At 44.9% G+C, this 14,507-nt stretch overlaps 1 protein-coding gene across 5 annotated transcripts in view; it reads right to left on the bottom strand.

The window, feature by feature from the left end:
- Positions 1–5,718, bottom strand: part of RMDN2 (regulator of microtubule dynamics 2) — a 53,404-nt gene extending 47,686 nt beyond the window's left edge. For 2 of the 5 annotated variants that reach the window (XM_087775917.1, XM_087775912.1), the window contains exons 1-3: positions 5,457–5,718; positions 5,213–5,291; positions 1,021–1,487 (exon numbers count right to left, since the gene is read on the bottom strand). In XM_087775917.1, coding sequence (XP_087632043.1) covers positions 1,021–1,487; positions 5,213–5,291; positions 5,457–5,464 — 554 coding nt within the window. In that variant the 5' untranslated portion in view covers positions 5,465–5,718. Of the gene's footprint in view, positions 1–1,020; positions 1,488–2,074; positions 2,172–5,212; positions 5,292–5,456 lie in introns of those variants that run through there. The other 3 variants (XM_087775914.1, XM_087775913.1, XM_087775915.1) reach the window with 3 other exon arrangements.
- Between the last annotated feature and the right edge of the window lie 8,789 nt (positions 5,719–14,507).

Raw genomic sequence — 14,507 nt, 5'->3', positions numbered from 1 at the left:
TTGCTATCTTCAGAATATTACAGTTAATTAATATATCTTTAAAGATAAAAAGTGGCTTAAGATAGGCAACTCAGAGACATAATGCTGCCTACACAGGCATGTATAACACACCGAGGAGACGGTGCAAAAAACTCAATTGCTATAAACATACCCTTATGAAATTGCATGTAAGTATCTAATCTGATTATATCAAAACAAAGTTGCAATTACAGGAGAGTAATGCCATCACCATTTTTACATTACTACTGGAGGATATATTAGGTAACACATAAAAAGACAAAAATATAGTCCTTCTCCTGGACTCCAGGTACATCTGATCCTTCAGCATGTTCCTCAACTCGTGTATAAAAGATCCCATTAAGCACAATGGGACTACAAGATGTGATCAAAACTAGGAACTTTGTAACTCACTGAGTCAGTACCCTAAATCCCTTGTGATTACTTTGGAAGCCACCAGAAAGTGTATACAACAGCAAATATACATAAACATACTGCCATTTGTACGGGTGTTGCATTCAGACATAGCTTTCATAGCACGTAATACCTTCAGGCAGGACACTGTAATAACTCATCTTTGAGGCCCACAGAAGCCAATTATTATGAAAAGCAGAAGAGCATTCGTACAGTTTGAACAAAGTTTGTCAGAGACACAAGATTACTTTCTTACTAGAAGCACTTTTAAAATCACACCATTATCCTGAACTTTGCCTCTCATTGCATAGCTATGTAGCAATTCTGCATCAGGTTGTTATCAAATGCGCCCTTAAAAATCTCTGTTATGCTTGGTGTTCAGCCAGCTTCAGCTGTAGTGCAGGTTCAGAGATGGTCACCCAAAGTTTTCTCTGATCTAAAAATTACTAATCTGAATTTTTGGCTTTTTTTCCCCCTGAATGCAGAGAAATATAAAATATACATAAAACTTTAAAAGGGCTCGTGTTTACAATACAAAGTTTCACATAGGTAATGATGCAATTTGCACTGTATGGGTACTGTAGCATATACAAAATATTATTGACTCACCCTCCTTCACTTTCGGCCTCCTCAGAGCTGGTAGTTTCTGCTGCACCAGAAGCTGTCTCAGCTTTTCTCCGCTTCGTTGCTCTGTGTGATGGGCTAACTCTCTGAACATCTCCCTTCCCTTGAAGCTCATTTCGAACAAGCTCTTCAAGCTTTGGAATAGCTTCTTTCAGAAATTTCACCTCTCTCTTCAGTTCATCCACGCTTACTAGCAAGCCATTCAATTTTTCTAGTATCTGCAGTTGCCTTCCGTGTAAAACCATTACTACTCCTTGCTCATTAGGAGCTTCATTTTGCAAGCCCACAGAATTAAGCCTGTTACCTACATCTAGGAACACAGGTAGACGCACAGCTGCACCGGGTTTTCGGATCTTACGGTACCAAATCAGCATCAGGCTTACTCCAGCAGTCCCTGCCATTATGCCCAGTATTAGTCCTTTATTTTCAAAGGGCGACATGTCTGCAGTCTCCTAAAATCGTGAGACAACAATAACAGTCGGAGTTAAAGATGTTTTTTCCTACTCTACCCAAACGACTTACTGTGCTTTTAAGTCACAAAAGCGTAAGGCTAGAGTAACTGGCACACGCTGCACATACAAAGTTACAATATAACTCTAGCAGATTCTGCAATAAAAGGCTATGTGCTATGACAGCAAAACCAAGGCGGTTGTGGGGCTGGGGCGGGGGGTCGGGGGGATGCGGGGCACACACTTCTGCACCGGCACCTGCGCAGGACCGCAGCCCTCACTTTTAACCTTCTCCGCAGCTCGGGATTGTTTTTGTTTTAATGCGTGAAACTCATGTAATGGGATCTTCCGCTGCTGCAGAGCGGCGGAAGCCCAGCTGTCAGGCCGTGGCGCAGCCCCCGCCGCCCGCAGGGGTGCCTGTCTCGCCGCCGCCCCGGCCCCACCGCGCCGAAGGGCTGCCGGAGCCCCGCCGCCCGCTCCCCGCGGGGGACCGCCCGTCCCGCAGCCCGCCCCAGCCCCGGCCGCCCCGGCAGGGGGGCGCCGCCGGCGGCAGCGCCAGCCCCGGGCCCGGCGCCGCCCCCGTTACGTACCGGCGAGCCGGTCCGGGAGCGGGTCCGGCCCAGGCGCGGCGCGGTGCCGCGCAGCCCCGCTGCTCTCCCGCCGCGGCACAGGGGGCGGCGGCGGCGGCGGGGCCGCCCCGGGGCGGCGATACCCGGATCGAGGGGGACGGGCCTCCGCTGCCGCCGCCGGCCGGGCCGCCCGGCTCTGTGGAGGAGGGCGCTGGGCTGGGCCGGGCCGGGCCCGACCTGTGGCCCTGGCAGCCCCAGAGCGGGCGGGGCGGGCGGCCTGCGGCCGGGCCGGCGCCCGGGCCTCCGGCTGTGAGCCCGGGCGGGCCGCAGCTCCGGGAGTCCCGCCGGGCCGTGCTGGGCTGCTGCGGGGCGCCCGCTGCACCGGCTTCGGCCATTGCTGGAGTACGCCGTTCATGTGCAAATGCACCTGTTTGTGTGTCTCTCTCCAGTCTGTTGGCTACCTGTTTTCACTAGCTTAACCTTTGCTACTTCTAGGCCCTAGAGAAACAGTATTTCCACTGCATTAGTGGAGACCTGAAGCCGCAAAATCACGGAGAAGCCTCACCCAGTTGCCAAGAAGAAGAGCCATCCTGGCGCAAAAGCTTCATCGCAATTTTAGCCGTCTAGGGGCCCAGAGCCGATTTCACCAAAGCCCATGATAGACTGCCCAAAGTCACGGAGGAACTTGGGTTTAACAGGGTGCGGGAGATATTGCTCCTGCGTCCCCTCCGAGACATCACTTTTGTCGGTGACGCTCACAAGACCCTTCTTTCTCCTTTATGACAGTACGTATTTCTGGATCTGCCTCCTGTTTCTGGCCTTGAATGGAAGAGGGGTCACCACAGACACCCTGCTGTGCCCCTTCGTCTTCCCGAAGGCTTCCGGAGGCTGCCCGTGCCCAACACCCTACCAGAATTTATAAGCGTAAAACTCATGTTCTCTGCGGGAGGGCTCAAGGACACCGTTACGGAAACCACTGTATCTGTGCAATGAAGGAAACTGCTCTTCAACAGGTGGAATTTTCCTCAGCCATATCACTCGGAAACAAAGGAACACAATGTACAGACTAATAAAACTAATTAAAACATACTAATTACCTTTATAAAGTGAAAAAAGTGCTGTAAAAAAAAAAAAAGTACCTTAAACAGGTACCAAGAACTCAAGAATTTTCAGTCTTACTGCAAATTAGCAAATGTAAATCAGTCTAATGTCTATTTATCTTCAAACAAAGACTTCCTTTAAAATAACTACAGCTGCTAACTAATTCACCATTAAGAACCCAAGGATGAAACTAGCCTTACCTGAGACCAAACTACAACCTGAGACAAAGATAGAAATTTGTTAAGATGGAAAAATGAACACTGTTTCAGTATTCTACAGTTTTCCTAGTTACAAAAAAATATAATCTGTTCATGTGTTTGTAATTTGTGATTTTTAAACCGAAGATGGTAATAAGTCTTTAATTTTATGGAAATTTTACTAAAATAAAATTATTTTAAAGAGCAAATTTCACTGTAAGTAATCATTTTAAATTACATAATCCATCAGTGTTTTAAAATGGAACAGGACTACGTGAATCTCCATGCTGATGGTATTTCAAATGTTCAGGAATGGTAATAAAAACTTGTTGGAGAATCTTTATTTTTATTTTCTCTTTTCGATACCATCTGCCAAAAATCGTTCTATAAGCCAATTAAAACAGGAAAGGATTTTAAGAAGAGAATTAATTGAAGGGCAAACACAGCACAAAGCTGAAACAAAAAATCATGGATGCAAAAAACAAAGTGAGTTTTTCAAAGTGGCTGTCTCAGGCTGCAGGCCTTAGACAACTGGCCTGTTTTCAAAAATAATAGCCCAGGAGAACTGCTGTCTACGACTGCCTGGATGTGTAGCATCTGTGAAAATCAGGTCACCTGTCTGGTCCCAAACTCCTTGTTTGCTTTCCGCTTGTGGCCATTTTACCCTGGCAGAGCAGCACAGAAGCATAGAAGTTATTGCATGCATGTAGAAACCTGCCAGAACACAACAGCTTTCCAAGCTGGGGAACTAAATGTGAATTCACCTAGATTTGGCAAAATTAAATTGGCCTAAATCTGACATACGTTCTAAAAAAGTGAAAGGAACTGTTGTTAGAAAAGTGCTGTTCTGCGTGTGGATTTTTTTTTCCTAGTTCAAAAGAAACTTTGTACCTGAAGTCCTAAAAAACATGCAAGTCCAGACCACCCTCTGTTGTAAAATGGTTAGCCCCGTGTATTTTCAGTATTTTTAGTGTATTTTTAGCCTTACTTCCTAAGAAGACAAAGCTTATGTCCCTAGGTAGTCCATGTGCAATACCTTCTGTCATGCAATACCAGGACACTTTCTCCACCCAGTAGTAGCTCCTCAACCTGTAGCTTAATTTCAGCCAATTTTGACAGTCAAGATACTGAAGTTCCAACAAGTTTCACGAAGGTCAGCAGCGCTCCGGGGTGGTAAGACCCTGTGAACATCCTGCCTCCCTCCACCCCTGGCCCCGGGCAGGTGTTTGGGGATGAGCTCAGCACGCCAGAGCTGCAACCCTGACACACCTGCATGGAGCACCAGCCTTCTCACAGCACTATTTGTGTAAAACCAGGTCATGTAGTTTAACTGATCTTTGGGGCAATTTTGAACTTGGACAGTATTTTTGTGTCATATTAGAAAAGTTAGCTTATTATTGAGCAATTGTGTTCAATGGGTGAGCGAACCATTACATTGTAAGTAGCAGATGCATGCTATTTCCAGCCAACGTGTTGCTTAATTTACTGGTGTTTTCATTTCTGTGTGGAAGGCATTGATATTTTACAATTTACATAAAATTCTTTAGCTGTAATTCTTCTGTAAATTTTCTTTTGTGGAATGCTGTTCTTTCTGAAATGCCCCTCTCAACTAGAGATTAATCTACTGCTTGTAACAAACACAGAAACTTTTAATGTGTTAGTGACACTTCATACTTACTAGTTCAGCAGTTGTCTTGTAAGCGTATAATCAAACTTTGTTAATAAATCGCCAAATATTGTGAAAGCTTAAATACCTTTGACCAGACTTGCAACCAGCCTGCCAGAAATCCTACTGTTCTGTCAAGTTGTATTGAATTCTCCTGAATCTTTTGCTATAAAAATAAACAAAATTATATCTTACCTCATAGGGAGGGGAAGCATTCGCTGTCAGACTTGTCAATATTCTCTGCTGCTCTTGCCCTGAACAATTGTCCAGCGTCCTTAATGAAAAATTAATAAATTGGAGTTAAAAGGAGATGGGTAATAGCACACTGATCTCTTCTGTTTTCTTCAAATAAAGATATACTGCTTAGTGTAGTTCCCAGAGGAGAAGTTATTGTAGCGGTGCTGTCTTCATGTCTGTGCGTGTGCAAGTGTAACTGTACCTCTGCATCCTCGCCAGTATTTTTGAATATTTGGCCAATCTCAGTCAAATTCAACAGAGGAATTAACTTCTGACAAATTTCTTTGAATTAGTTGATCTTTTAAAGGAGAAAGCCCTGAATTAGTGCCCCCGCTATGGGGACTATTGCTCATCCCTTGTTACACAACTGAGAATCCACACAGGAGAAAAGCATTTTGCAAGGATAGGAAAAGCTAAAGCAGAGTTTACATTTTATTAGATGTGAAGGAATTGAACTACAAGATACAATCTGATAGGAAACCTGGCTTCATTAGTTCAGCTACACACACAACCATCTGTTTATTTATTTAGTGTGTTGATACAATCCAGTGCTGCAATTTCAGCTAAGTACAAATGGTCACTGATGCCACGGCGTTTAAAAAAAAAAAAAAAAAAGATGTACACGCTGTTCTTGCTTCTTTGTGTTTGTCTTCGTCTCACCAGGAAGCTCAAGGACATTATCAAATATGTTTATGCAAGCTATGATAATTTTTTAGGCCAAGGTACATGATTCAATTTCCTTGATGTAAGAGATGAGAGTTGGCAGCCCAAAAGAGTTTGTGTATGTTGTGTTGACAACAAGAGGAATAAATACCCAAAGCTACACTAGATGTAATTCCACAGCACTGCCCGATTCCTTCACAAAGAGAAATGGTCTTGGGAGTGCCTGGGTATACTCCGTAGAGGAAAAATATATGAATAGTCATAAAAAACCATAAGAGTATGTGTGTATAAACGTATATTCTACATATACATGTATATATTCCTTGGGAGTCAAAACTCAGAAAGAGTCAAGCTCTTTCTAAATATATGTGTGTGCGCACATGCATTCCACATCACCTAATGCATTTTCTTCTGTTTAATGAAAAGTGTTTCTTTTTTCAGTTTCCCTATCAATATGCAATTTCAGAGCATATTAAAGTTTAAAGCCTTCTACCATTTCTACCTGGAAATGGCAGAGTGCCCCTTCCTGAACTCCACAGATCGGGCCCTCCAGTAAATATCGCCTAATACATGGCCTTAGGATGTCTACAGTTTCACATGAAAAAAACCCCTTCATCTCGGTGATGTGTTCTTCCATCGTTTCTGCCCCTGTTCTTTACTAGCACTTGTGAGCTTATAAAAAATTTCCTTTCTGATTTTAACTTTACATCTAGGCCACTAAGGCTATGCGTATATTAGCAAGCAGTGGGGACCGACAGGCGTCCGTCCGTCTGTAGGGAAAACAGTTAGTGCTGAGGCCATGACGTCCATGCCGTGCCCCAGGTTAGCTTTTGACCAACTCTAGTCTGAGTGCAGGGGCTGCGCGCCCATTGCGGGCTGCAGTGCCTTGGGTGTGCTTCTGCAACGAATCTCCCCGAAGTGCAACCCGTGTGCCCCGGGCCTGCTCCGCGGGGTGAAGCAGAGCTCGCCACGCTAGAACAATTGGGAGATTTGCCTCAGAAGTGCACGCCTGACCCAAGCCAAATCATTACTCTATACATACATATTTACACTAGGAGGTTTTGACGTGGGTTACACAATTATTCAGGTAGGACAGAGTGAAGGCAGGGTGGGAGGTCTCCTCTCTGCAGCAGTTACTGTGTGCTGGCACAGGGGTCCCTCCTTCATCATAGGATCATTTTTGGACAAGGACAATTGATAAATGCGGCAAAAAGCATGAGGGAAAGTGGTGAAATCAGGAGAGTTAAGGGGAAGCAGAAAGAAACTCCTAATAAGTTATAAGATTTTTGCTATATACAATTACAAGACAGGATTTCTACTGTATTCAATGCACACACACATATACACTCACACAATTATATTTATATACTCAGCATTTAGTTTCATAGGTTGTTTGAAGTCCCCTGATGTGCTTTTTCAGCAGGAGACGGATCTGTTAAAGTAAAATGCAAATGTAGATTTTTATTATTTTAATTGCTGTTTGTGCCCAGTCCTGGTGTTTAAGAAGCTTTTCCTCTGATTCTGAGCTGCAGATTCCTGAAGACTAAAAAGTGAATAAACCAGGCAGCCTTTCTGAATTTTGGTGAGATGGGCTCACAAGCCTCTTGCTCATTCATAGTTCTAGTGCTGCTACCTTGTGGGGAAAAAAGGCTGCAGCAATTTCAACACCAAGTTAGCCCTCCAATAAAAGAGGGTGTTAAGATCAATTGTCAAGAATGGTAACGATGGCCTTTTAAACGTTTGCATGTTTTTGTGTTTGTTTTTTTTTTCTTTCTAATTTAGAGATATTTCACCCAGCCTGTGTTAGTGTGATTAAACCAGCAGGTTATATGGAGAATCACTATTCAGTGTGGTCCAAATTGAGATTTGGGTGCTTTGACCGCCTAGAATTTTGTACTGTATTTTAGCAGAAGTTACAAAATCTCTCCCAGTACATTCTGGAGTATAAGAAGTACTGCTGTCTGTGAAAGCAGTGAAAAGGTTTCTTCTATTGCCACTTCTTATAGACACTATCTAACGCTCTGCACGGTTACTCAATACATAGTTTTGAAAATCCAAATCTACTGATCAGCTAGAAACGCACCTCAAGCAACATTACACTATTTCTCTTAAACAGGCAGATTTTTGGTCAGAGTAGTTGTTTTAGAAGCATTTTCATTGGCATGTGCTTTTATATTCAGACTGAAATACCTGTTATTCCTGAGAAAAACAGAGTAAGATTCCAGCCTTAAGAAGAAATTGTACCAACAATTGAAACACGTCTTTCTGTTTTCTTGTTTTGTTTTCCAATTTTCAAATGCACATGCAAATACAGATTTGAATGTCAACAGGCACATCAAATACTTGATACACTTCTATTGCATACTGATATAATCCACTCTAGCAAGTTACTAAGCAGTTTTTCAAGATCATCCATGTTCATAAAGGAGGTACTTCGTGTTTTACGCAATAGCCTTGGATTAGGAAAGCAGGACTTAAGCAAGGGAAACACCTAGAAGAGTCAAAGACAGAAAGGCAAGAGCTTGCCCCAGAGCTGGCAAAATTAAAAATTATGTCCCAGCAATTTGATTAAGCTGTTTTCACTTCAACGGGATTGTGTCTGTCACTTTTTGAATAGAATGGGAGTGTAAAGGTTGGTTTGGTCTTACAGTTATTTCAAAAGCATGAAAACAATTTCCAGAAGTATTATAATGGCAAAATATGGCACAACTTCCACATGTAAAACAATCCTTTTTGACACTTCCATTTTTAAAAAAAAATATTTTTTAAATTTAAAATGCTTTTAAACCTTTAAAGGAGTCTCTAGATCTGCATTCCTCACACAACTAAAAGTCCTACTGAGCAAGAAGTTTGAAGTAAGGATAAAATCTAGCACTACACTCTGAACAAGTCTGATACACATCAAGAGTTACTCTGAAGAGCCAATAGTGTGTGAGGCAGCAAATGATGCAGAGAAGATATCGATTTCACTATTTTGCATCAGATCCTGATTAAAAAATGCAGAAAGAATGCTAAAAAAATGTGCTTATTTTTTAACTTACTGCAGTGTTCTCCCAAATGAGGGTGCAAATGGAATTTTTAAATGTGCAGAACAGGAAATCTGTTTGGTCTGAGGGTACTCTCTACTCCTTTGTGTTAGGCTGCAAACTAATGTTGGGCAATAGCATTTAAATCTTCCTTGATATTTTTATCAAAAACAGCATCATGCCAGTATTAAGTGTCACGATGCAATTATGCCTTTGGGCCATGATGTCTGGGGCGCAGGTAGGAGCGATCAGGGCCTGGCTGGTGAGCCAAGCACAGGGGGCAAGGCTGCTACCCACACGCTGTGGGGGGAGGCAGGGAGAAGGGGTACCCGTGCCGAAGCACACACTTGGCATGAAAGCAAATTGGTGCATGCTAGCCATGGGCAAGCACAGCCTGGAAATGAGAGGAGCTGGGTTACAGAGCAGCCTTGCAGTGAAGTGTGAAATGCAGCAACACTGCCTGGTTTTTCATAAGATGCCTTCCTGAGACAGCAGGGGACAGAAGCCTGTGGGCCTCGCATCCCTTTCTAGTTCCACACCATATATTGCACCATACGTAACCGTATGTCGTTCTGGGGCAGGAGGAGCACGGAGCCCTCCGTGGTTCCCCAGGTCCCCGAATCTCTCCCCATACACAAGAGACTGCTGCTCTCGGAAACGCCCTGGGCCGGAGCAGGGACTCACCCTCCTCGCACTGAGATGCCCGCAAGGCCACTCAGCAGTGGCAGGGGTTGTTATCACCTGAGAGAAATCGCCTCCCGCCTCCCGCCGCCCCTCGGGGGGCCCTGAGGAGGCGGCCGCGCCCCAACGGACCCACTGGGTGGCGCGCGAGCGCCGCCGCCCAAGGGCTGTCAGGTCGGGGCGGCGGGCGGCCGCCCTCGCTCACCGGGCCCGGCGGGGCCCCGGGGCCGAGCCAGCGGGCAGGCGGGGCCCCGCGGCCTCAGGGCGGCCCCGCGGCCTCAGGGCAGCCCCGCGGCCTGGGCGCTTGCCCGGAGGTTCCCCGCGGCTCCCGCCGAGGCCGGCCCGAGCAGCCCCGCTGTGCGGCGCCGTCTTAATAAAACTGCGCCGGTGCGCGGGGGCCGCCGCCGTGCGTGGGTGGGTGGGTGGCTCCGTTCTTCTGCGGGCCGGAAGGGCCCGTGATGGCCCTGGAAATGAGCGTGTTTATAAGGAAGGAAAAGTCCGCACACACCCCCCCTTCCCCGATGTTCCTCACTTGTCCGGGTGCATTTCGGGGAGGCAAATGGTGGTGGCGACGTGCCTCGAGTTCCAGCTGCCCCGGCCTCGTGCCAGAGTCCCCCCGTGTGAGATCCCTGCTCAAACACGATGGGACTGGGCTGAGGTATTTTTTGTTGTATTTTTGGAGGCCGGCTGCAGGTCCGGCTGTGAAATCTTCCTGCAAGAGCCCCGTGGGCAGCGGTGGCATCCGTGGTGCCCAGCGGCGAGGGAGGCTGGGGGTCCGGTGGCACCCACTGATGGCTTTGGGCGTACCCTGGGTGGGTCTAGGAGCCTAGCTTTTAAAATTTTGGCCTCAGGAGATCAAGATATGAACAAACAGCCATGTTAGGCTTTGGTTTTCACTAGTTTTATCTAAGAAGAGGTAAGGAAAGAGGGAAAATCTGAACTCTGGAAAAAGGAAACCAGAATGAGGAAGAAGAACGGTCAGTGGAAAACAAAGCCCTGTTTTCCCCTGTGCTTTTATACCCTCCCTTGCACCGAATCCAGTGTTCACTAGGTGGCTCAGCTCACTGACTTGGCCGTAAACCACTTTTTTGTTGAGTTAATTTTCTGCCAGATTGGTGGGTTGAATCAGCTCAGGGCAGAGCCCAGTGTGAGAAAAGAGGCAGAAGCACGTGGCCAAGAGCTGAAGGAAAAAGGTGACTGACTTGGCTCATCTCATGGAAACGTGCCTTGAGAGAGCACCACTAAGTGGGACTGTTGTAGTAGGTGCAAGCTACAGATGGAGAAAGGAAAGACAGCACTTAACTGCTTGTATCCTGTATCTGTACCAGGAGAGTAGCAGATATCTCGGGGACTAGTTAAGAGAGCAGGAGAAATCTTTGTGGTGTTTGTACTTGTTTCTGGTGTAGATCTGAACTAGAGTAATTCTCATGGTGTGGCTCTGTGTACGTTGAAACTTAATGAGAAAGATGGAGCTCAGAGCGTTGTGTGCTTCGAGTCTTAGAAAAAAAATATCAAAGAGAAATGGAAGCAGCAGAACAGGTGCTCAGAAGAAAAGTGGAATAATCACAAGTAAAAACTGGAGGTGAAAACAAAGAAGCAAGAAATAAAGGAAGGTGGATAAAGTCTGTAAAATTTTAAATGCTGAGACAGCTTGTCTCTGCAACAAAGGTGACCATGACCTGGATTCCTTCCTCCCGAATTTAAGTGTGTAACCAGGGTACATAGATACAGGCTTCCTGTAACTTCTGTGGAGAGAAAGGCCCCTTCAGAGGGGAACAGATCTTCAAGCTGGATATCAGTAATTGTCTGTCGGCTTCAGGCTGTAGACTGCTGAGTCTTGCTCTTATGTGCCTAGGGTATACTGACCTCTGCCTATTGCAAGATATCCTTGTCGTGGAAATTATTGGAGACAGATACTGGATTGCGTTATATGGGAGGCCAGCCCACGTGATCATCATTGTCCCTTTGGTCTTAAAAAGGGTGACTTAATTTCAACCTTTGGCAAGAAGTCCTGCAATCTATTTTGAACTGAAACAGGAGGATGAGCAGAACATCACGAAGCTGTGATAGCTTCCCTGCTTATCTTGGCCGCCTTCTCCCGCAGAGCTGTACTGAACAGCAGTCTGGTGCAGCAAAGAAGCTTGACCAGTATTTCTAAACGAACATGGGAGTCTGAGTGCATTTTTTCTTATCTGCATCTTTTTTTTTTTATATACTTTAATGTCTTTGAGGCAATGGCAGTCTTTATCTGTGATGGCTCTAAGATCATAATCAGTGTTCAACAGTAAAGCATAATAAAAATTAGCTCAAACCAAGCTAGAAAACAGCATCATTATAGGCACATTAGTTTAAGACGTCAAGTTACTCCTTAGATTCTAGTTCATTTTCTTTGTAATATCTACTTCTAAATGCCATGAGAAGGTGAAAAACATGCACTAAGCACAAGCTTCATGTTTTCATCATGTTTTACGTTCTAATATATGGAACAGAGTAGTACATGGAGAGTTGCAATGTGAAGAAATAACATGATAATTGATCTGTTGCTTAAGGTGAGCCAACAAAGTCACAGTAACACTTTAACAATATTACTCATCAGGAGCAATGTCGTGATTCATTTTAAGAGCCCGGCTTCAGTGGTAGTAGTTTTGGACCCAGTAACTTTGGTAGTTCTGTGTACGTCAGACAGGCGCCATTGTCCAGCTTGGCTATAAATGCATTTCAGTCAGCTAAGGTAACAAGTGCAAGTTATTAAGCAACTGGGTGTTTACTAAAAAAAGCATATACTTCTTTGTGGAAAAACAATAGCAGGAGAATTCACTTTCCACTTAAATTCAAAGAATATTGACCAGGACTAGGACTCTAATAAGAAGCAGAACTTTTTATCAGAGGACTACAGTGTTGCATAAAACCCTTTATTTAAAGTCCTTGGCAAGGCACGTGCACTGTTTTGGCGGTCACGCTAGAGTGAATACGCATACTTAATTCTGGAGGGAATATCTGACATTTCGGAAGTGTGTTCGTGGTTGGGTCGTGGCAGCCAGGACTGCAGACACGCTGTAGTGCCAGGTCTCTCAGGGCCCTGCGCCTTCCCTGTGCGAGGCTCTCTGGGCCTTTTTGCCTTACTCGTTTGGAGCAGCAGTAGCAACACAAGGCAGAGCGGGCTGGAAATTTCTGACAGAAAATTTCTCCATTTGGAAACAAAAACAAACTGTAATTGACAGGTTTCTGAGCAGCACGTTGGCTCTGACAGAAGCCAGGCAAGATCCCAAGCTGCCTGCTTCCCCTGCAGGCTTACTTGGCTTTCTCTATCGGCAGTTTGCATGCTTTCTGGGCTTCTTGACAGCTCAATAGGGAAGCTACCATGGGTCAGGGAGCCTGCGAACCTGAGAGGTGGGGCCAGGATCAAGCCCACATTTCGATTGTAATCCCATTTTGGATGGATTGTCTTTTCCAGAAATGTGGGAGAGAAATTCTGGTTCTCCAGGGCTCTAATGAAGGAAAGAGCAGATGATCTCCTATTCCAGAGCACCTGAGGCAATGCCAACAGCAGAAGGAGCATCCATGCTTCTGCAACCCAGAAGCAGCAGCAGCAGGGATAAGGTGCTCTAAGGAAAAAGAGGCATCCTCTCTTCCATTTTTGAGATGTAGTGGCAGAAAGAACCCATCAACTTTTAATCACTCCCTCAGCTGCATGGGACTATGGCTGCTGTGCTTTTCCATTCCTGGCACATAACATTTTCCATGGGGATACAGTTAACGGACATTTAACCTAGACCAGCAAGTGAGGGGAGGAAACACAGAGGGTGATTCATAGTTCTCAATTACTGTTCTCAGGCTGAGAAAGGCACTAGTGCACCCTGGCTGCTAGCTCAGTGATACTTAGGTCCTGTTTGAAACTCTCTTTTAAAACTGCTAGGCATCTACAGTTTTTAAGCAAGCAGTGAAATGCTCAACAACTGTTTGGCATGAATATTTTTAGGCTCTCTACCTGTCAGTAGCCATTCTTCAATATAGCTCTGAGCACGTATATTTCCTTTACAATAAATGTAACATAATAGATGAGCCGGACAACGCATGGTGATTCTGCTTCTCTTCAGTGTAGGTTAGGAACTGTTCTACAGTTAATTTAACTTAAGCTGAGAACACCCTGTGTCACGTAGACTTCAGAACAGCTCACATCCTGAGCCCTGATTTTTTCAGGCCCTGATTAAATGAACTGCACAAGCATAAATCTAACTACCATCATGGCTTGCTGAATTTAAGTCCCAAGTCTTGCTCATGCAAACTATTCAGGGAGGTTAAAACTGGGCTGCAGCTTTTAATCTGTTGTTTCAAGTCAGAATCCTTACACCTGTGAATAAAGCCTATTATCACTTTCCCTTTTCATACCTTTTAGTTCTCTTCAGTTTTTCAAAGTCATCTGTAATTTGTTTTCCCTGTTAGAGGTATTTGTGGAAGCAAATATAGCAGGACAGCCTTGTAAGACAACTGGTCAAGAGGCAGAATTAAGCTTGTCACAGCTAAGTGATTTGCCATAAAATAGTGACAAACACATTAATCTTTCACTGGTTCCATTTTAGGTTGTGAGAAGAGAGGTGAATATTTTTTTTAATATGTCTTCTCTGCACAATACCAGAAGGTTAAACATGCGTTTTTGTCTTTGTAAGCAAGTCCAAGCTTCTGGCTACAGTCCAGCAGACATTTTTCTTTGTCCATTAAGGCAGTCTCCTACACAGTTTACCAGGGGAGGATGAAATTCCTCAAGCTGTGTTATAAACATTCATCACTGAAATCACGCTCCTAATAACAAGAACAGCAGACAAAATTTAAGACAGCTCTACATTTGATGTGCTTTTCAGATCGAGATATAGAACCAGGACTGA

Source organism: Nipponia nippon, unplaced genomic scaffold, assembly GCF_047370975.1.
Source record: "Nipponia nippon isolate SJK-2023a ecotype South Korea unplaced genomic scaffold, ASM4737097v1 scaffold_4, whole genome shotgun sequence".
NCBI classification, from domain to species: Eukaryota; Metazoa; Chordata; class Aves; order Pelecaniformes; family Threskiornithidae; genus Nipponia; species Nipponia nippon.
The sequence above is the reverse complement of the archived record's forward strand: the minus strand, read 5'-3'. Positions and strand labels throughout refer to the sequence as shown.